Below are 21,860 nucleotides of genomic sequence, written 5' to 3'. Positions count from 1 at the left end.
GATTGGAACGGTTGCACTGACTGGCCGGCGGCTCTCCCTACCTGAACATAGTAATACATGAAGCTGTCACGCTGGGGTTGGGAGATCTCCGCTGCCGCTGCAGTCCTTGCCGTGCATTCGTTTCATACGGCCGTCTGACTGCGTCCATTGGTCTGCAATGGCTCCATCTATGGCCTTCTCCCTATGCAATCCTCATAGGAGCAGTCATGATGCCTTGCAATGACTTTTTGATGAGACCCCATCCACACCCATGAAATCGGCCAAGAAACAATGGTTCTAGTATACTTTATTATTTGACAACACTTTTGTCATAAATAGAAAACATCCAAAGGGTTTCACAATGACTGGTGCAGCGATGGAGCAAAAAGCAACCGAAATGTTGTGTACGCACACTCGATCACACACGCACTGTATAACCTAACATACAAGACACACGTATTCATGTACAGCTGGGTGAGGGCATATATACCGGAGAAGTGTCTAGTTCTCTAGATTTACCGTTTACAGAATGACCAATGGTAGGATTCTTATATAATGTGCATGTAAAAGTGTGCAATTAATATACTACACACACAAAACCATATAATGGAGACCGGCCGTACACTCCGTACATCCAGGACCTACGCAAAGCATAACATACTGATATCCCGAGACGTGGGACGACATTGCTGAAAGTTTAGCTGCACTTTCACAAAATATTTGACAGAAGTTGTGTTCTGGATGCTAAAACGGAGGATCAGAAGTTCCCCGTCCGATTCTGCTTTCATATACTTTCTGTGGAGCCCCATCCTTCGAGTTCGAGGTCAGATAAGCTCTTATGTTCATTCATTTATATGTGCAATCAAAATATAGGACGTGTGAAAAAGTTTTGTGAAAGTGCAGAAACTTTAAAGTAATTGTCAACTTTTTTTTTTATGCCCTCCATATACTGTGAATCCCCTCCGTCCAATGTCAAATCGAGCACTAATGGGTGGTCGATTGACAGGAGTCCCCGCTGTGTGTCAGCGAGGGAGGGGAGCCCTCTACATAGAGGAAACCGTAGATGACTTTAATAAGAGGTGTCTCCCCGTCTGTCCTCCATTCTGCTGCTACAAGGAAAAGTGCAATAGGGATAGATCAAGTGGAGAAGACCCCAGATTATTGCAATAGTGGCGAGTTTTCGTTTTTCGGAAGGTCATAATGCAAATACAAGACCCTTACACCCCCCCTAATAATTTTACTGAAGTGAGGTCGAATCATTATGGAACTCTATGGTGATCTATAGCTCTGTCCACATTGTGTTATGTTCAGATTCTGACGTATAAATGTTGGGCTTTGTCCACACAGATAAAAGCCTCACCCCCCCCCCCCATTATACTGGGAGGTCGACCATTACTTTCAATAGGACCCTATGCCTGACAATTGCTACTGTAGGCATACGTCGGACCCTGACATCGGAAATATTTTTAAAGTATGCCCTCGATAAAAAGCTCCATGTAGTGTGAAAAGAGCCCAGGCTTGGATTAGGAAAGCCACAGGTTGGGGATGGGGGTCCGAACCTTACAGACGTAACAAGGACGCGCAGATTTCTTTAATAAAACCTGGTTCACATACACCAGGAAGAACGGTAAGGTTCACCATTTTGGCAATACAAAAAAAAAAAGTAAGTGCAAATGGTAACATAACCATAGCTTTAAAGGGATTTCCTTTGTATTGCACAGGTGAAGCAATTATCGCCTGTAATGTAATGTAATGCTGTAGATCAGCCCCCGAAGTAACCTGAAAGATAAGAAAAAAAGAGTTAGATTATACTTACCCAGGGGCGGTCCGGTCTTGGTCCAATGGGTGTCACGGTCCGCTCCGGCGACATTGTCTTCTTTGCTGCCTGTCGTGGCTCTTGCGCAGGCGCACTGCTTTGCCCTGTTGAGGGCAGAGCAGAACACTGCAGTGCGCAGGTGCCGGACCTCTCCCGACGCCTGCGCACTGCAGGACTCTGCTCTGCCCTCAACAGGGCAAAGCAGTGCGCCTGCACAGGAGCCACGACAGGCAGCAAAGAAGAATACATCACCGTTTGAAGATGGGAGGCACCGGACCGCAACACCCATCGGACCAAGACCGGACCGCCCCCCCTGGTGAGTATAATCTAAAGTGTTTTTCTTATCTTTCAGGTTACATTGGGGGCTTATCTACAGAATTACAGAATGCTGCAGATGAGCCTGATGTCGGTGCCGGCAGCTGATAGGCGAAAAATAGGGTGACAGATTCCCTTTAAAGGGTGTGTCCGGTCCCTAACAATTCCCCATCGAAAGGTGTGTGGAGAGGGACGACTAATGAGAATACGTCAGAAGATGCCTGCCTGAACACATGCACGACGTGCCACGAGTCCTGCCGCTCGTGAATGCGCCTACGTAACCTCACGACGTGGATGTGAGCGGCGTCGGACACCCCCTTCAAACATATCCAGTCTCTGGATGATGCCTACCCTTTTTTTTTCTGCCAATCTTGGTTCTGCCATAGTTCCAATTTTTGGTCAAACCACAAGACATATCCCTTATTATGCCTGTCATCATCACGGTCAGTTATAAGCTGCGACCCACGAGGTACGTTTGACAAAACATTAACCCGCCATTATTTGCCATCTATGAATCAAAACAACAGAACGGAAGAAGTTAAAATCCGCAGGTGATTTGCACAAAAGTCTTCTGCAAAAGGAAAAAAAAAAAGCTTCTTTAAAAACATAAAAGCCGATACTGGGAAATGCAAACTGGAGAGCAATTGGCTTACACAGTCTACTATGGTGCCAGGTTTTGCCACTTTTAGGTCCTGCAATCCCCCCCCCCCACTCCTTCGCATGTTTATTGCTACCCAATTATATAGCACACGGGGCCAACTAGGGCCTTTACGGTATGTGTTGGCGAGATAAGAGCTTGATTTTGTGTAACAGACATTATGTAGATCTTACATTTAAGCTATGCACTAATATGAGCTAATGCATGTATGTGGACAAGTGCAAATTCAGTCTTAAAAGGAAAAAAAATTAAAATAAATTAAAATTGGATTAGCCGAAAAAAAAAAAAGAGAAACAAAAGTCACAAAAAACATGCTGCAAATATGATACAGACCATAAAGGTATACAATATAAATCTATGGATTAGGAAACCAAGGGTGGACTAAAAACAAAATTCTGATTAATAAGCCAGGCCAAGGTGTTGCATGATGTGACGGCGGCCAATAAATGCATGGATACGACGTCAAGGGGGCAGCCTCATGCCACATTTTGCACTGTTAATTACCATTATATTAATCAGGTATTTGCACGGTGTGGCATGAGGATAATGAGGACGCTTTTGCAAAAAAAAAAAAAAAGCCTGGCACTAGGGTTAATAAATTGAATGATGCGATTACTTGGCATCTGCTTTGTCTCAGTTGACACCCAATGTACAAACCCTACCTGAAAAGTGGGTGCCATTACTGTACTGGGATGGGTCCTCCGCTACGCTCTGTAGGATAATGTCAGTATTGGTCGGACCGCACACTCCTTGTGCCACACACAACACAGAAGGAAGACCTGAATGGGAAGGGAAAGGCGACAGTGTCCTCTACATAGCAGAGGCCTCATAAACCGCTGCATAGTTCCGCACGGCCCCCACCTGTCCCATATATATAGATATATGTAAAACTCTGTAACCATTTAGACACCAACTGATTGTAAGGAAAAAATAGAAGTCATAAAAAAACAAAAACATGCAGCTCCTGGCTACAAAAATAGGGCAGAATGTAGGCTGCTTCCTGTGTCGCCGGAGAGAATGGGATCTTCTGTCAAAGTTTTCATTAGGAAACCATACGGGTTATATAGCAGCAGCCAGAAAGTAATGAAGATCCCATTATAAGTTCCTGTAAATAAAAAGTTGTGTGCAGGTCAGATCCTGGGCTGCTGAGAGCGCGGAAGGTATGACAGACCCTGTATCCTATGACCGTGTCGCTCCTCTGGCAGCTAGCGTGCAGTCACGGAGATGTGCAGCCATGGGGATCTGCAGGAAAGTGGAAAAATTATTAAGTGTTAGGGTAGTGTCATCAATGACAGGTTGTCCCACCAGCAACAGTGTATGATCGTTGGGAGCCCCAGCTGCCGTATTCCCCCCCCAACAGGGTTCCTAAAGTCATGTGTGTGAGCGAGCATGTGCGACCACCACTCCTATACGGTGAATGGAGCAATGGGCGCACATGCTCATTCACACAAGTGACTGAGACCTCTGTTCTAGTGATTGATGAGAGTCCCCCGCGGGTGAACCACTTGAATCCCGAGAACAAGGGTCTGGGGTCTCCTGTATAAACGGAGCAGTAATAGAGTTGAGCAAAAAGATTTGCCGGAACGGAGCCCTGTGAACCCTATCTGCTGCCATTTTTTTCTGATTAGTACACTCTGGCGCATCGTCGTTAGGAGGAATATCGGGGGGGCTAGCGATGTGGCCAATGGACCACTGTCCTGCAATTCTTCTTGCTCAACTCCACTGACCAATGCTCCATTGCATGTCATGTGCATTCACATGGGGACCCCCGTTATCAGGATCAGTGATAACCATTAATTCAGCAGTTTGCATTAAGCCCATAGATTAGAAGGGAAAAAGCTGCAGAAACATGCACCCATGTCTCCCATCAATCAAGGAAGGGTGTCCCCCAGTTAGCTCTATAAATAGGAAAACCACTTTTAATTGTATGGTTACATCTGATGGGACGGCGCCCCCTGTGGCCATAAGAACTTCCGGATTATACACCACACAGGAGAATCGTTGTGTTTGGTGTTATGTCTAATAGGATTAACTGATGCTTGGAACAACATGACAAAAGAGAAAAAGTGGAAGTGAAAAAAAAAGGAAATAAAATGGGACAGAAACAAAAATAAGAAACATGCAAATTGGCTGAAGAAATAGTTTTTCTTTATAATGTACACACCCTGAAGGCGCTAGGGATTTCTCTGAAAATTTTTTAAGCTGCGCAATGGCTACTATAGTTTCTGGTAGCATATAATACCGACCTGCCATGTGAGTGACAGTGCCCTCGGCACTCCTGCAGTGTCAGTGTGCCATACCTGTTATCACATGGTGCGACTGTACTCGATGCCACTCTTTGCAGAGATGCCGGACCAGGGAAGTAAACTACGCAGCAGAGTGTGGGCCTGGCGGTAGATCCTCTGGGGCAGCGAGCATGGGCTAAGACCGGCCAGGGCAGAACCCAGGTGCTGCAGATAGTCCGTGAAGAAACGTTAAAGAAGATAAAGAAGTGGAGAAAGTATGGCCGACCTAGACATGGTGTAAAAGATTAGCATTAATTCTCCCACCATCTAATGCCTAAAGCCAACTAAACAGCTTTTTAACGGGTCCCGAGTGCTGACATTAATGGCCTCTTTAGGATATCAGATCAAAGGGTGTCCGACAGCCAACACCCCGACTGATCAGCTGCTTGCAGCTCCAGCGGCGGACGGACGCATAGTGCACTGTGTAGTGGACGTTTTGGGGTACTGCAACTCAGCTCCCATTCACTTGAACAGGAACTGACCTACAGTACACGAGAACAGCCACTATACAGCGTATGAATCTGTGCTATTCCGGCTTCATACATCCGGGTGCAAAAAAAATTGGTGGAGTGCGGGGTGTTTGACTCCATCGATCTGATATTCTAAGGAAAGGCCAAACCTGCTAATTTAGGTGGAAATGACTGACCAGTAAATGTGTTTGGGGGCATCCTGACTCTACTATGACAGCAAATGTTTTTGGAGAATCGGGCATGTTGGATTTAAACATGCCTGATCCTTTCTTCTTATAGGAGTTAACCCAGTGACAGGTGTCCAGCAACCGCTTACATTCCTCTTCCTATTCAGAACACATGCACGCTCAGCCAAAGTGAATGTGCATATGTATATGGAGATGGGAGGAAAAACTGAAGGATCTTCTATCCTAAAATAATAGTGACACGAAACTCCCCATTAATCTGAGAAGGATATATCACAGTCCAGGGTGGGTGCCCTCCGTTGAGGTATAGCACATATGTGTAGGCATCCTGCAGCACCCCGCGGATGGAGTAGTAGTACGGTAGATAGTGGTGCTGATGGAAGTGTCGGTTCTCGTAAAAGCGAATGGCATTGCTGTTGGTGGTCAGCACGTGCAGGTACAGTGCCTTGCACAGGTCCTGGGCAGTACTGGAGATGTGACTCTTCAGACTTTCCAGCAGCAGGGACCCTGATAATAAAAAAAAAAAGCCCATTAGCAAGTGAGTAAGCACAGATGCCAATGCCAGTCTGCTGCCGCGGGTCTCACCAATGCCCTGTTTCCTGAACTCCTTCACCACGCCCAGGCTCAGTATGTATGCCACCTGTGTGTCGCTGGTGAAGCTGGATGCCAAGATGTCCCCATCCTACAAGCATGAAAATCAAGAATTATGCAAGGCGATGATGCCAAGAAGGGGATATAAGAAGATGGCGACGCTTTTACCCACCTCTTTGTGCACTTTGGTCCTGCTCTTTATTTCGGCTACAATCATGCCCACTATTTGCCCATTGCAGGTGGCTGCCAGGGAGAAGAATTTCTTGTTTGATGTGATGTCTCGGTACCAGGAATCTGGGTACCTGCGAGTGATCGGAATAAGGTGTGACTTACATAGGATATTCAATACTGGCCGCCCTCTCGGTGATAGACTTACTCAATGGGAAACCAGTCGGCACATAGTTCCTTCACTGTGTCTATGTCATCATGGCACAGGAAGCGCAGGACCGTGTCAGCGAGAGCAGCGGGGGAGCCCTCCTCGCTCATTCACACCTGGCAAAGACAGCAGAAAAAAAAAAATTTCATGGGAACCTCTCCTATAGGGGGCGATATACTTTTACGTGAACAGCTTTTTTTCTACCCATCCAGACACTACCACCCGCAGCCTCCTCCGAAGAGACGCGCTGAAGGATTATACTACCCATATCCTGTATCCAACCATTGTAACCCAAGAGCAGTCTCGGGTATCAGGTACCCAAGTCACAGCAGTCTCCTGTATGAAGTGCCAAGAATCGGCCGCCTTTGTCTACCCCGACACAAAATCCTTGGAGTATGTGCCCAGAGACTGTGTGGCCAGCTGTGATTGTTGTACCCTGGCACGTAAGCGGCATTGGGCACAGCAAAGCTTACAAACACGCCCGGCAGATCGAGAGAGGACATATCCTACACGTAGTATAGGCATGCAGGCAGCGGATTATGGGACGGCGTGAAGCCAAACAGCCTCACCTTGGTTCTGGAGCAGCGTGGCCTCCGATCAGCGTCTCCCGGCCGAGCCCCGAGCTCCTCCACTCTTTACAGAGACTCCATGAGCTGAAGACAGAAAGGAGACGAGAATACAGATTACTCCCGCTGGTACCGCAAAACCCTCTCACTACTAACATCAGATGGCAGGGATCTCGACTATATGGCAGGATGATATCTCGTATACCTGGGGTGGTCTAAAAGCCCTGAAAGGAAAACAAACATTACTTCTCTATGGGGATAATAAAGGATTGCTCTGGTGCGGTTCACTTTCGCATCAAAAGGGATAGCTTGCTAAGATAGAATACCCCTTTAAGTTGAATTAAAATGGTTACACAGGTATTTACAAACTCAGACAAATTAAAGGGACATTCCCATAATCTCTCTTCGGGAACTCCTGATGATCATGCCGCGGGTCCGAACTGTCCTCTTTCTTTTTGCAAGTAGAGATAGCTTTGTCTCTGCAGACTAAAATGACCGCAGAGTCACTGAATCTCGATGTATCCTGCCAGCTTAAGAGCAGTGCTTACAAGCTCTATATCAACAAGCTTGTAAGCACTGTCCTCTTTCCTATGCTGCAAGTAGAGCTAGCTTTGCCTCTGCAGCATAGGAACACCGCAACTTCATAGCAATGCTTACAAGCTCTACATGAACAAGCTTGTATGCCCTGTGCTCATCCTCTTTAGTATCTTACAAGTAGAGAGCTTTGTCTCTGCAGCATAGCAACACCGGAGCCTCATAGCAGCGCTTACAAGCTCTTCAACAAGCTTGTATGCCCTGTGCTCATCCTCTTTAGTACCCTACAAGTAGAGATAGCTTTGTCTCTGCAGCCTCATAGCAGCGCTTACAAGCTCTTCATCAACAAGCTTGTAGCCCTGTCCTCTTTAGTATGCTACAAGTAGAGATAGCTTTGTCTCTGCAGCATAGAAACACCGCAGCCTCATTGCAGCGCTTACAAGCTCTTCATCAACAAGCTTGTAGCCCTGTCCTCATAAGTATGCTACAAGTAGAGATAGCTTTGTCTCTGCAGCATAGGAACACTGCAGCTTCAGAGCAGTGCTTACAAGCTCTACATCAGCAAGCTTGTGAGCCTTGTGCTCTTTCCCTTGCAGATCAGCCACTGCTGATAAGACTGCAGCGGTGGACAGCACCCTTGGCAACGAGCAGAAAGCTATAAAAGCTAAAAATCCTCCTGTCTTGGAAATGAAGAGGATTTTTTTTCTTTTTAAAGAAGAAAATTGCTTGTGTTTACAAGAGCTTTGCAAATTTATCCATTTAAACGGGTCCTCTGATGAGATACAGACACATCTCAGCTATAGTGTTGCCAGGTAAATACACACAAAGCGGTCAGTTTGCAATTCTGCAGCGAAATACAGTAGTGGGAAGGAAGATGAGCTTTTAACAACTCTCATCCAAATCCTGCGGAAAATTTCCAAGCAGAAAGTGTCCGGCGGTGCCGTTTGCTAATCATGGAGCATATAAATTCCCAGCCGGTCCCAGCGATGACGTGTAGCCATAGTCTGCAGCCTCCGCACGTCATCCCCCTCGGTATTTTTGCAGAAAGGAAATCCGCAAGATTTGGTGCAAATTTTCCATCGCTGATTTCCATGATATATTTGGTGCAAACATTTTGCACACACGAAAAAAATCCAACCTATGTGAAATCTGTCCGACAGGAGGGACCGCACTGGACAGAACTGCCGCAGACCGTACCAGCGGATCGGCACTGATAAAATCCGCAGCGATAAAATCCATCAGCAGGCGAGTGAATGACACTGCACAAACCGAGGAGGGTTTTTTTGACCATTTTCACTGCAACAAGGGTGAAATCAGCAGCGGATTTTGCAGCAGATCTGCCATGAAATAAGTCAGCGGATTTTCCAAACGTTTAAGGGATCGTAAGCCAACACTAAAGCTGCAACGTAGCTGAAAATCACCAATAAGCCGCACGGGTCTCACCCCGAGGGGTGACGGAAAGTTATGGGGTCTTCAATGTGAGGCCAGGTCCACATACCGCGTCCGGACCGCCCGCCGGTGAGGCCTGTGGGGCAGGAGACCTGTAGCCGGCCCAGCCCGTGACTGAACCAGCCTTAAAGGGGATCTGTTGGGATATATATATATACACACATACAACTCAATTAAAGGGGTCCTGCAGGGAATTAAAGGTGCAAAAATACCAACTAAAAGGGTCTTGGTTGGCTGAGTAATTAGATCCCTTTACCGCAGGAGGACCCCTTTATAGAGCTGGCAGTGCTGGAGCCTGACCTACATGCAGGTGTATCCTGCAGCCCCAGGATCTGCTCTCACAGTGTATCCCTCCGCCTGCCTCCGGCTCACACACACTCCTGCATTACCCGCGTGTCCTCCGCGCTGATGCCTCCTTCCTCCCGGTACTTCCGGTGCGGTGACGTCGCTGCTGCTGCTGTCCCCTCCGGTTGTTTTGCTGTCAGCAGCAGCACAGGAACAGGAAGGCGCGGGATCTTCCTCTCCGGCTCGCTGGCACGCGCGTTCCCGGCAGTCCGCCTGCTGCGCGCAGGGTGCGGGCGTGTGCGCGGCGATCTCCATAGCAACAAAGGCCTCGAGTCCGAGCTCTCTGCGCGCAGGCGCGGCACAATCACACTGTGTCTGATACACGGACGGTCGCACGTTCTCACTCCCGTGTCTGTGTCCTCTGTGGAAACTGCAAACGCACCGTGTGAACTGCATAATGGTTTAAATAATATAATAAATGGCCCCTGTGGGAGAGGAGAGCAAGATCCACTTTTGTTCCGTCCATATTTATTACTGAGGCTGCGATAACGCTTGGTGGATCCGTCAGCGACGTATAATGACGTCCGGACTCTCCTGATGCAGCCTGACGTGGGAGCTTGTGGGGTCCGCCAGTGAAAGACGCCATCAGCCCCTCTGGCATCGAGTAAAGACCCTTTAATCACTTAAAGGGAATGTGTGGGGCCAAACTGATGGTACAAGCGAAGTGCGCAGCCGTGTAGGGGTACAGCGCCCCTGAAACAATGGCTCCTGGATTCTTATTGCTGCCTCCATTCTGCAGAAACTGAAGTTTAAATTCCATATGTTAATGAAGTTACCAGTGCCCCCTGGGCGTGGCCAAGATCAGCCCTATTCTGCCTACTGGCTTTCTCTCCAGAGCTGTCAATCACCAGTGAGAGGGGCGAGATCTGATCCCACCTTAGTTCCAGCAGAATTAGATTTCAAAAAGTGTCATTTTCATACGAGCGATATCCCCTACAAGGCTGTGTGCTTCGCTTATGCTGGCAGTTTGAGCTAATCCATAGGATAGGGGGTGACTTGCTGATCGCTGGGGTCCCAGAGATCAGAGCCCTGTTACCCCCATCCCAAATGTAGTGGCGGTGCGCGTGCTTAGTGTCTGCACCATGCATTGTCTATGGGACGGTGCTCCATTATTTCTGGCAGTCCCATAGACAATGAATGGAGGCTGAGTATGCATGATGCTGTATGCAGTATGGGACAACAGAGCTCCGATCTCTGGGGTCCCTAACGATCGCACCCCCAGCAATCAGCAAGTTATCCCCTAACCTATGGATAGATGATAAATGGTTAGTCTCCCAAAAAAACAAGTTGAGTCTCTTAAAGTGTGACAACACTAACATGGTTTTTTTTTTCAATGTGTTAGGTGTTGAAAAGTTCTCCAGATCGGTGAGGGCCGGGTCCAGAGACTCCCTTACGGATAGCAGAAGAGAATTGTCAGAAGTGCACGGTTCTGCTCCTGTATAAGGGCGCTCCCGCCTGCCGAGTACACTTCTACTATTCTGAGTGACCAGTGGGGGTAACTGCAGTCCGTCCCATACACCTGGTCATCTGTCAGTGGAACATCATCCCTTCCTGCTCCAGCAGATCAGACCTCTGAGTGATGGGGCCATCAATGTGTCACCTGCACAGTAGCCTCGTGCCGTGTAAGTGAATGGTGGAAGCACTGAAGACGCCCCACAGCCTCCTAATTCTCAGGATCGGTGGGGGTCCCAGAGGTCAGACTCCCATCACTTATGAAGTGGTGGCATATAAAGGGACTTGCTATATAGATTGATGAGGCAGCTGAACGATTCCAAGAGCTAATTTTTCCCTTTAGGCAGAGATATTTCATAACCCTAAAGTGGGAGGCAGGAGGACGCCCACTCAATATAGCACAGTGGTCTTATACTTGCATCTCTTCAGTACGACTCCCACCAGGCACGACTACAGCATGCTGGGAGTGTTACTATTAGCGGAGCTGAAGAGCGCACGTGCGATGCAACAAGGAGCTAACATTTCAGATTAGGGAGCAACCGATATCAAGATACAAGAACTCCGGGAAAGTTCTGTATGTGAATCCCCCCCCCAAATCCTGTGCACCTAGGCAGAGAATGAAGGGCAAGGGGCCGTGTGTGTGGACGCACTTGTCTGCTTTCATACTAACTCCTGTAAAAGTGAATGACGACAGCTTTACACATGCGCAGTCATTGTCCACCTGGTCAGGCAGGACGGGGGTCGTGGGTCCTTTCTTCTGGAGATGAGACATGCATCTATAATAAATGTCTAAGGTTAGACCGCCCCTTTGACACCCATAAAAGACCCCTAATCTAGGGAGCGCAAGACACGTTCAAAGGCAAGTCTTATTACACAGATGCAGAACCAGCCTTATGCTGCAGCGCGGACGATCTGCTCAGCGGGGTCTGAGAATTAGCATTTTATTTCTTTACTATATATATATTTTATATATACATAATAAAAAAAAAAAATTCCAACCCAATGGCCACTGTGCTCTTTCTCAATCCAGCTCCAACATGACCACAAAAGGTAAAATTACCAAAAATCTATAGGGTAGAGGATAACTTACTTAGAACTCCGGAACCCTGGGCTCACTATGGGAGGCTGCGCTCCACTCTCTCCAGCATTGCTATAGACAATGAATAGAGAGGAGGTGGTCAGATCAGATCCAGAGCAATCAGTAACTTTCTCCTAGCTCACAGATGGGGGATAACCCCTTTAAGAGAATTGTCTTTTTTTTCCCCACCTACATCCAAAATGTGAATGATATTGACTTTTATTACAGTCCAGAGAGGGAGACTGTGATCCAATGGTGGAAACTTGTCCGTCCCCGGCCCACTGTAGCCTATATGTGATGCCATCCTGTTGTCCTGCAATATCAAAAGTCGAAACGTCCCTGAAGACTTTCCGTGTACGTCCATCCTCTGTGGCTATGAGTCCATCTCTGGCAATATTATCGAGGTAATCAACGCATAGGTCGAAAAGGAAAGGTCATGCCAGGCATGAACGTCTGCACAGGATGTCCTGGGAGTGTTGGCAGCGCTGCATGGGCGGGCATTGCAGGATGTGTAGGTAGCGCTGCATGAGTGGGTAAAGCAGTATGCGCAGGTAGGGCTGTGTGTGCCGGAAGAGCAGCATGAGCAGGCAATGCTGTATGTGCTGGTAATGCTGCATGAACAGGGAGTGTGGGGTAACCCAGAGGTGGCGTATGGATGTGAGGATAGAACGCGGGGGTCAGAGTCGGATGAGCGGGCGGCTGCACAGGACCGGACACCACCAACTGCATTAAGCTGTAAGAGAAAAAAGAATATGCAGAAAGAAAATGGGGTTAAATAAGAGTTGGCTACATTTTGAGAATTTTTTTCTGCGATTCGGTTACATTTAAAATTTTGCACTGTTTTGCTTTTGTTTGTTTCCTGCTTTAATGTGGTCTAAGAAGAGCTCAGAAAAAAAAAGGCAGATAAAAGTATAACAAACTACCTGTCAGACCGTCATAGTGAGCTCACTAACGAATACCCAGTTAACTCATTCTGCAGCCAGCAATAGACAGTGCAACAAAGAGGTTATAGAATGCAAACAGCGCAAAATGTTTAATGAAACCCAATTGCAAAAATTATTATTATTCAAAGTTTTTTTTTAGATTGGAATGCTAGCATTTAAGTAAAAAAATAAATTGTGGACACTTAACAACACAGAATATACATACTTACACAAGTATGTGGCCCGCTCCTGTCTATTTCCCACCCAGAGTAGGACTTCCGATAGCTGGAACCCCTAATATATATGTATATACTGCTCAAAAAAAAAATCAAGGGAACACTTAAACAACACAATGTAACTCCAAGTCAGCCACACTTCTGTGAAATCCACCTGTCCAGTTATGAAGAAACACTGATAGTGAATCAGTTTCTTCTGCTGTTGTGCAAATGGTACAGACAACAGGCAGAAATGATAGGTTCTGCAGGGGCTGACCACAGACCATTTCTTTGTTCTCATCCTTTTTGGCTGTTTTGGCCACTTTTGCATGTTATCATTGCCCTTAGAGGTACAGTAGCATGAGGCGGTGTCTACAACCCACAGAAGTTGCTCAGGTAGTGCAGCTCATCCAGGATGGCACATCAATGCGATCTGTGGCAAGAAAGTCTGAATCAAATCGAGCACATCCAAGATGTCATGTCTCCTTCCATCCACCAACGCCATGCTGTAGCACAGACTGTCCTGGAGTTGACTGATGCTTTGATCCAGATCTGGGAGGAGATCCCTCAGGAGAACATTTACCGCCTCCTCAGGACCATGCCCGGGCTTTGTACGGAGCCCATACAGGCACGTGGAGACTACACACACTACTAAGCATAATTTCCTTGTCTTGAAGCATTTCCACTGAAGTTGGATCAGCCTGTAATTTGATTTTCCACTTTGATTTTGAGTATTATTCCAAATTCAGACCTCCATGGGATATTGTGATTTACATTGATCATTGTTATGTTTTATTGGTCTCAACGCATTCCACCTTATAATGAATAAAGATTTGCAACTGGAATATTTTATTCAGCGATATCTAGGATGTGAGATTTTAGCGTTCTCTTTCGTTTTTTTGAGCAGTGTACATTATGTATATACACACCAAGAGTGGACTAAACAAACTATTTTAATGATGAAGTTAGGTGACAGGAGTTAATTTTTCTATTAGTCTAAAACATCAGTCCACAGTTGTAAAAGGACACAGTGGGGACTCACTTGTTATGGGGGAGTCGTGCGCAGAGGGTTCTCAGGTCATCTGCAAGGGAAACAAAAGTAATAAACTGTTAAAGTTTGCGGTCATACATTTAAGCCTGTAGGATGTGCACTGGGTCACTGAAGCTTCTCTGTTTTGCCATCTCATAAAGTGACAGCATATCCCTAGGATATGTGATCAATGGGAAGTCGAGTTGAGCGAAAACGATTTGCAGGTTCCTGATCTAGCTGCCACGTCGTTAGTCACTGTCCATCAGATTAAGGCACTGTGAACCTCCTACAACCTGTGGCATCCCTGGCTCGTGCCCTGATTGGTAGGTCCTACTATTCAGAAAAGGCGACCAGGAAACTGCAGGTAGGAAGTGGTTCACAGTTCTCTGGTCCGGTTGGCCACTGACTACAAAAGTATCTGCTGGACCAGGATCCTGTGTCACTTTTTGCCCAACTCTAGTGCAGATCCAATCTCTAAGACCTTCAGCAAACCTGAAGATGACGACATTTCAGTGCTGGAGCCCGTTCATTGTGCTGTACAGGGAAAATTCATGTGACTGAAGCTGCGCTGCAGTTCTCCTGCACCGTAAGCATCAACTCAAGAAGTGGCACCGCTGATTACAATGTGACCCTCTTCCACGTAACCCATTAGTCCTGGATTTATCTATTATAAAATTTACCCCGAGTACAAAGTAACGCTCCGGTAGCCATCGAGACTTGTAACGCTTGCGCCAGCCGATCCAATGCCAATTCCATCTCTTGCTCGGCATTCAACGGGTTAAGCTCTTCGCAAAGTTGTCCCAGTTCCTCCACCAGAGGCACGAGCTGCTCAAATATGATCAGTGCTAAACGCCCATACAGGCTTTTCTCTGTCAGGTGAGTCTGGAGGATCATGAGACCTTGCAGGACACTCAAATGTAGCTTGGAATATAGGTTCTGATCTACCCCAATAGGACCACCACCAGCGGCCTTTTGTTTGCGTCTGTAAGCCAGAGGGGCTATCACACACCACCTCACCAGACCCATCAATGGGGAGAAGTCCAAGTAACCAATAGGCAAGTTGGCCGTAATAGGAGTGTTAAGGAAAGTGATCAAAATGAGACGGGGATCCTCAAAAATCCAAGAAACGATCATTTCCAGGAGGTCATGAGGAGGAATCAGTTCTTCTGGGGAAAAGAAAAAATTGTTTTAGCAAAAGTTCATCTATGATGCCTTCACCCATATAGGATACAATCTCTTACCTGAGGACATATCATACAATGCTGCAACCGAAGTGATGAACTGGCAGCAAAAGCGTGGGCTCACATTAAAGATTTGCTTCAGGGTCTGCACAGAGCCAGGAACTAAGCCGCAGTAGTCACCAACCAGGGCCTTGGCCAAACGTACACAGTACACGGCAGGAGTGCGCTGCATCAGAGGACACAACAGAAGTGTAAGACAACATGCAAAGTAAAAAATAGGATTCTGTATTCACTGACAGCAATAGAGGTTAAACACAGTGAGCATTTGATCGCAAATGACTTTGTACCTGGAGCCACGATGCAGCACATTCCAGCACTGGCAACCTGCATATCGCCACAGCCATGGAAGTCAGCTTCCCCAGGAGCACCATACGCTGCTCATCTGCCTTATTTCCCTGTGGGCTGAATAGCGAGGAGAAGATGACCTGGCGGACGGCCTCCTTGGTTTGGTCTTGGAAGTAGTTGCAAAGAATCTCCAGCAGCTGCAGCTCTTGCGTGGCCGTCAATCGCTGAAAGGAGAAAAATCGGATCAAAATTACGTATCACTTATGAGGGTCCATACATTTCCTTTATGCACAATATAGAACAGTAATATGGGCGGTGGGGAACTGGCCACTATCAAATATTCCAAATGGGTCCTGGTACTTTAGTTGTCTATCCCCAGATTACACTATTTTTGGGACACTTACTGACTGAGCTACCTGTCAGTGAGGAGACGAGGTGGTTTGGTGCCTAATAATGATGGAAAGGAGCTTTACTTGCAAGATTTTCACAGCGTGCAAATTAACAAATTATTCCCTATCCGTATAATAGGGGAAGCTTTACTGATCGTTGGGGAAAAACTGAACATGTCACTGGGCCACGTCCAACAGAAAATGAATGGAGCAAAGGTAAAAAAATGTGCACCACTGCTCCATTCAAGATGAGAACACTTTTCTCCGAATCACTAGAGGTCTCAGTGGTCGGACACCCAGCGATCAGTAGAAAAAAGTGCTTCATAGAGAAACAATGCTCATTTCGATAATGTTGCAACAACATAAGAGAAAACTCTCTCTAAAAAAAAGTTATCAAATCCTTTCAAAAACCAAAGCGATAATTGGCAGCCACCTCTCCCTCTAGGATAGCCCATGTGGGTTCTGCCATAGTAAAACGTAAGCAGTAGATTAAAAATGAGGGTATGGTAAGGGGGGCAGATGAAGAAAGTAGATGAAGGAATATAAATCAAAAATAGCTTATTTGGGTGGGAGAAAACAACTGGCTTCAGGGCTTACCTGTCTCGTTTATCAAGCAAGTGGACTAATTAATGCTTGGTGTGCTTTTCAGATGAAGTGGCCGGAGAGCCCCTAAAACGCGTTATGTTTTTCAGGTGGCAAAAAACATCTTATTACGGGGGCAAACTGGTCCCTGTATGCAAGCACACCAATCAATATTTGGTATGCGTTCCTGATGTAGGGGTCAATTCGCCCCTGAAACACCTTTCTTTCTGCCACCTGAATAAACCAACACAATTTGGGGCACTCCGGCCCCTTTGTTTAAAAAAAAAAATAAAAAAATCACACACACTAAACAGTGATTGGTGTGGAAAGTTTAGCCCCAAAACAAGCTATTTTTGGATTATATTCCTTCATCTACTTTTTTTTTCTTCTTTTTTTTTTTTTTAATTGGCACCCCTTACTATACCCTCACGTTCTTAACATACCCCTTTAATTTTACTACCTTATGAATAGGAAATAACTTAGTGCTTACTGTTTGGAAATAAAATTATAATATATATTAAAAAAATAAAACATGGCCAGGAGCTGTGAAGTGATCAGACCAGTGGCCATCGGAGCTTGTAAGTCATTGACTTGATATACGATTAGCTCAGAAGGCTGGAGACTCAGCAGAAACACTCCTGTGATAAAACAGGCAGGCAAATGTGTTACCTCACAGTAAGAAGCAACTGTGAGCTTGTACAGTGTCATCTGTATGCTCCCTTATCTTAAGTGGCTTATGCTTCCTCCCCTGACCAGGAGCTGCGTGTATGATCAGACCGTGTACCTGTACGGTCAGACACAGCCATTACACAGTACACAGCAGGGGCACATTTATAAGATTATCCCAGCACAGGAACATTTTTTAACACATCCAATTGGGAAACTTATTATTCTTCTAAGATGTACTTTGTTCACAGGACACCCCTTTAATGGAAGAGATCTGCAATAGCAGAAGACAGACAAGAGCAAAGCTGGAAGCAAAATAGGCTGCAGAGATTTTTGCCACTTTGCCTTTCATCTGAATGAGGTTTGAGGAAACCAGGTGCGGACTACACAAAGAGTTACGAGCAGCAGGAATTTCTGCAAAACCCAACTACTGTGATCATTTCCCTAATATAACCTTGATGACACTATTCCCACTGATGGGCGGATTCCCAGACATCAGGGGCACAGAACCCGAACTTCCTGCAGAGTGACACAATGTAACGAGCAGACAGAAACCTTGTGGGATCCTCGATCCTTGGGAACTTGGAAGATGAACTCTTCAAGTAAATCGATGGGTCCCTTCTCCACCATGGGCACGGGGGCGCTCTGGAGCTGGCTGCTAAAATAGATATCCAGGTGGTAAAGGACCTCCTTGGCTGCGCTAAGGGCATCCCGCCGCAGGAGAGAATGGCGGATGTCGCTCATCGCGCTCCTGTGGGAAGAAAACAGATACTTTAGCCATTAACACGTGCATCAGCTACAGTACTACAAGTCCCAGCATACCCCATCAGGCAGCACAATAATAGTTGTAGCTCACAACTACCTATGTGTCCCCTCTTATATCAATAATACTGAACACTGTGACATCACATATTACTGCCAGCAAGCAGAGGTACTGAAACTGCAGCTGGTGCACTACATGGCTGCTGTCAGCTGGAGCTATGGCGCCCCCCTCGGCACACACATATATCTGTATTATTGACCTGCCCTGCTGCCTTCAGTCAACTCTCGCCTCTGACCTCGCTCTTCCAACTACCGCTTCCTTCGCTTTACAGGAACCACGGGCGCCGAAAAGTCTCAATCCGTCTCTCTCTCGGCTTCCGTAGCTGCGGATGGGCGTGGTTACAACCAAGCCTCGGTTCGGCCAGGCCTTGGATAGACGGCTTTTTTTTTTTTTTCAATTCAAAGACAACTTTATTTAAAGCGTACACTACGAGAGCAGGCTCTGTGCTTTGATTTATACAACGATTAGGTTTCAGATCAGATTATAGATTTTAATTCTTCAGAATCTCAGTTAAAGTGAATATACATCCAGGCTGTGTCCTCTTTTATCCAATTGTAAAACAAAAAACTGCTGTTCAAACATTATAGTGTTCTATCAGTGTCTGGGAAAGCTGGGTGGTGGACAATATGGACCCTCAGCGGTGGTCACCCAGCTTTTCCAAAGTCCTGCTTGACAATCTGGAATTTTAGAGCTGATTTCGCCCCAAAAATCGTATTATATAGTAATGTACTAAAGGGGTTGTCCAGCCTTAGGGTAGAAGTCTGCAGTCACTCAGCATGGCGGTCGGGATTCTCCAGCGGCAGGCACGTGACCCCAAGAATTTGATTTGCATACACGTAATCACATGCCGACTAGACGTATCTGGGACCGGATCGTGCGGCTGCATAGAAATACATGTATCCGCACGCTCCGGTCCCAGTGCCGGCGGCAGTGCCAGGTTTTCATGCGAGAGACTCGCCCGAGAATCGTGCAAGTCTCTCACAAGTGAGTATGAGCCCTATGCAAGAGTATGGAGAGAGCGGACACGTCTAGTCGTAATGTGGCTGGAAGTATGCTTTCACATACTTGCGCTCACATGACCGTCTACTCACAGCGCTACAGGATCCTCATAGCATGCGAGTATTTACAAGTCTGTAGTCACATAAAGTCAGTGCAGACTTGAAGCCTAAGGCCGGACCACCCCTTTAACCTTTTCAGGACTGAACATTTTTTTTCATTTTTGCACTTTCCTTTTTTTGTTCCTTCCCACCTCCCCTCCAAAAGCCAAAATTTAACATGGAGCGTTTCTTTTGGTCTATTTTCTCAGGACAAGTTGTAGTTTTCAATGACACCATTCATTTTACCATGAGATATACTGGAAAATGAGAACAAAAATGCTAAATGGGATGAAATGGTGAAAAAGAATGTAATTCCTCCATTGTGTTTTGGGGGTTTCGTTTTTTACTTCATTCAGTGAAGGAAAAAAAGTAACCTGGTGACAGGATTCAAAGATACCAAATTTGGAACAGCTTTTTTTATTATTATTTTAAAGGTTAACGAAAAAAAATCAGAAGTTTGTTGAGAAAAAATATTCAGAATTGAGAGTCCTCAGTGGTTGATCCCTTTTAATGGCTAACTGAAAAGATGGTAATACATTGCAAGCTTTCGAGACTACTCAGGTCTCTTCATCAGGCATTGACTAATACAACATCTGAAGAATCACATATTTATTCACAATACAGCACAGAAAAAAATGCAATAGATGAGACAAGTGACGTGAAGCAGAGCTATGATTATGGGAGAGGGAGAAGCATAAATATTGCTCCAGTTCATAGATAAGGAGTCCGGATGTTTTATTGTCCTCTGATTGGGGTCTCCTAGTGTGTTGTGATGCCCCCACAAGATCTTAGGAGCAAATTCCTTAATTGATGTAAAAAGACATAAATCCATGCGACACATTCATTCCAGCATTGAGAGTGTCAAAGGTCGTCATAAATTTATACTCACAGACTCTTCTCTCTCTCTGAGATGTGAAGTTACCTTTCAATACCAGTAATTTCATATCCCTGATGTCATGGTCCGTCATACAAAAATGTTTTGCCACAGGTAGATCCATTCTTTTTTCTCTTATTGTGTGACGATGAGCATTCATCCTTGTTCTAAGCTTTTGCCCGGTCTCCCCCACATACAGACCCCCTGTAGGACATTTAGTACAAATAATTAAGTACACCCCATTAGATGTGATGCAGCTGAAAGTACCTGGGATCTTGTAGTCCTGATGTGAATTGGGGATTTTTATCTTGTCCGTGGTCATTATAGATGGACAGGTTTTACATTTTTTCTGGTTGCAAGGAAAGGTTCCTGCAGCTGTAGGAGAGGACAGGGAGCTTCTGACAATGATGCTTCTTAGATTTGGGGGCTGCCTAAAACACAGCAGAGGGGGGTCTGGAAATATGGATTGTAATCGGGCATCTTTTTGTAGTAAAGGTTGTAATTTCCATGCAGCTCCCCTTAGCACCTCCAGATTTGGGTTGTAAGTGACTACTAGAGGCACCCGGTTATTTTCTTCTTTAGCTTTGTAATGTAGCAGGTGATTCCTTGACAATCTGGTGGCTCGTGTAATTTGGTTTTCAATTGTTCTTGGATGGTAGCCCTGATTCAAAAAGGTCTTTTTGAGGAGACCAATGTGTTTGTCTCTATCCATGGGGTTGGAACATATACGATTGTATCTGGTGGCTTGGCTATAGATAATAGAGTTCTTTATGTGTTTTGGATGGAAACTGTCCCATTTAAGGTATGTTGGACAGTTGATTGGCTTCTGATACAGGGATGTCTCTATTTCATTGCTTTTTAGCTTAATGATGGTGTCCAAAAAGTTAATCTCAGTGCTGGAGTAGTTGAGTGTTAAAGTGATGGTGGGATGAAATTGATTAAACTGTTCGTGGAACATCTTTAGCTGTTGCTCAGACTCCGTCCAGATGATTAAAATATCATGAATGAAGCGGTAGTAGGCTAGGGGCCTGATGGGGCATGAGGACAAAAAGTCGCTTTCAAGCTTGGCCATGAAAAGATTTGCATACTGTGGAGCCATTTTACTTCCCATAGCTGTGCCAGTCTCCTGTAGATAGATCTTGTTGTCAAATTCAAAGTAATTGTGGGTGAGGATGAATTTTATAAGTTTCACCACAGCATCAGCATCAGTCCCTGTGTTTTCCATGAAGAATTTGCAGGCATTTAATCCATCTTGGTGTGGGATATTAGAGTATAAAGATTCCACATCCATGGTGGCCAGGATGGTTCCTTCTGGTAGAGGACCTATTGCTGCTAGTTTATTCAATAGGTCAGTTGTGTCCTGAATGTAGCTAGGTGTATCCTTCACCAGTGGTTTAAGAATACCCTCTACCCATCCAGATACCTGCTCAGTGAGGGTGCCCACACATGAAATAATTGGTCTTCCAGGATTTCCAGATTTGTGGATTTTGGGAAGCATGTAGAATGTAACTATTCTTCGACTCTCTTGTATCAGGTCATTGCCTCTTATGGACTGGTCAGGCAAACAAGATACCAACTTGTTTAGTTCCTTGTAATAGTACTGTGTAGGATCCGACTCCAATTTTCTATAGTAGCA

General features: G+C 45.9%; 2 protein-coding genes across 9 annotated transcripts; both read right to left on the bottom strand.

Annotated features, from left to right (window-relative positions):
* Positions 1–269: 269 nt before the first annotated feature.
* NAA60 (N-alpha-acetyltransferase 60, NatF catalytic subunit) lies at positions 270–9,785 on the bottom strand. 5 transcript variants are annotated; one of them, XM_073553556.1, is made up of 8 exons: positions 9,614–9,785; positions 7,245–7,328; positions 6,676–6,791; positions 6,472–6,601; positions 6,294–6,390; positions 5,981–6,215; positions 5,069–5,231; positions 270–4,010 (listed from the first exon to the last, which is right to left on the bottom strand). In XM_073553556.1, the coding sequence occupies exons 3-7, from the start codon at positions 6,783–6,785 to the stop codon at positions 5,075–5,077; spliced, it is 729 nt and encodes a 242-aa protein (XP_073409657.1). In that variant the 5' UTR covers positions 6,786–6,791; positions 7,245–7,328; positions 9,614–9,785; the 3' UTR covers positions 270–4,010; positions 5,069–5,074. The 5 variants fall into 5 exon arrangements, with proteins under 5 accessions (XP_073409657.1, XP_073409660.1, XP_073409661.1 ...); XM_073553559.1 differs by lacking the exon at positions 9,614–9,785 and adding an exon at positions 9,529–9,588; XM_073553560.1 differs by lacking the exon at positions 9,614–9,785 and adding an exon at positions 9,441–9,459.
* A 496-nt stretch (positions 9,786–10,281) lies between these two features.
* Positions 10,282–18,637, bottom strand: INTS15 (integrator complex subunit 15). Of its 4 annotated transcripts, none has more exons than XM_073553553.1 (7): positions 18,453–18,637; positions 17,986–18,181; positions 15,796–16,017; positions 15,509–15,674; positions 14,948–15,430; positions 14,280–14,319; positions 10,282–12,832 (listed from the first exon to the last, which is right to left on the bottom strand). In XM_073553553.1, exons 2-7 carry the CDS (start codon positions 18,172–18,174, stop codon positions 12,508–12,510), a joined length of 1,425 nt encoding a protein of 474 aa, XP_073409654.1. In that variant the 5' UTR covers positions 18,175–18,181; positions 18,453–18,637; the 3' UTR covers positions 10,282–12,507. The 4 variants fall into 4 exon arrangements, with proteins under 4 accessions (XP_073409654.1, XP_073409652.1, XP_073409655.1 ...); XM_073553551.1 differs by having other exon boundaries at positions 14,948–15,433; positions 18,453–18,636; XM_073553554.1 differs by having other exon boundaries at positions 14,948–15,433; positions 18,489–18,621.
* Positions 18,638–21,860: the final 3,223 nt, after the last annotated feature.

The sequence above is a fragment of the Dendrobates tinctorius genome, unplaced genomic scaffold, assembly GCF_039654945.1.
Source record: "Dendrobates tinctorius isolate UK_male_01 unplaced genomic scaffold, ASM3965494v1 ptg000202l, whole genome shotgun sequence".
In the NCBI taxonomy this organism is placed as follows: Eukaryota; Metazoa; Chordata; class Amphibia; order Anura; family Dendrobatidae; genus Dendrobates; species Dendrobates tinctorius.
Note: the sequence above shows the minus strand (reverse complement) of the source record. Positions and strands in the feature narration are given on the sequence as shown.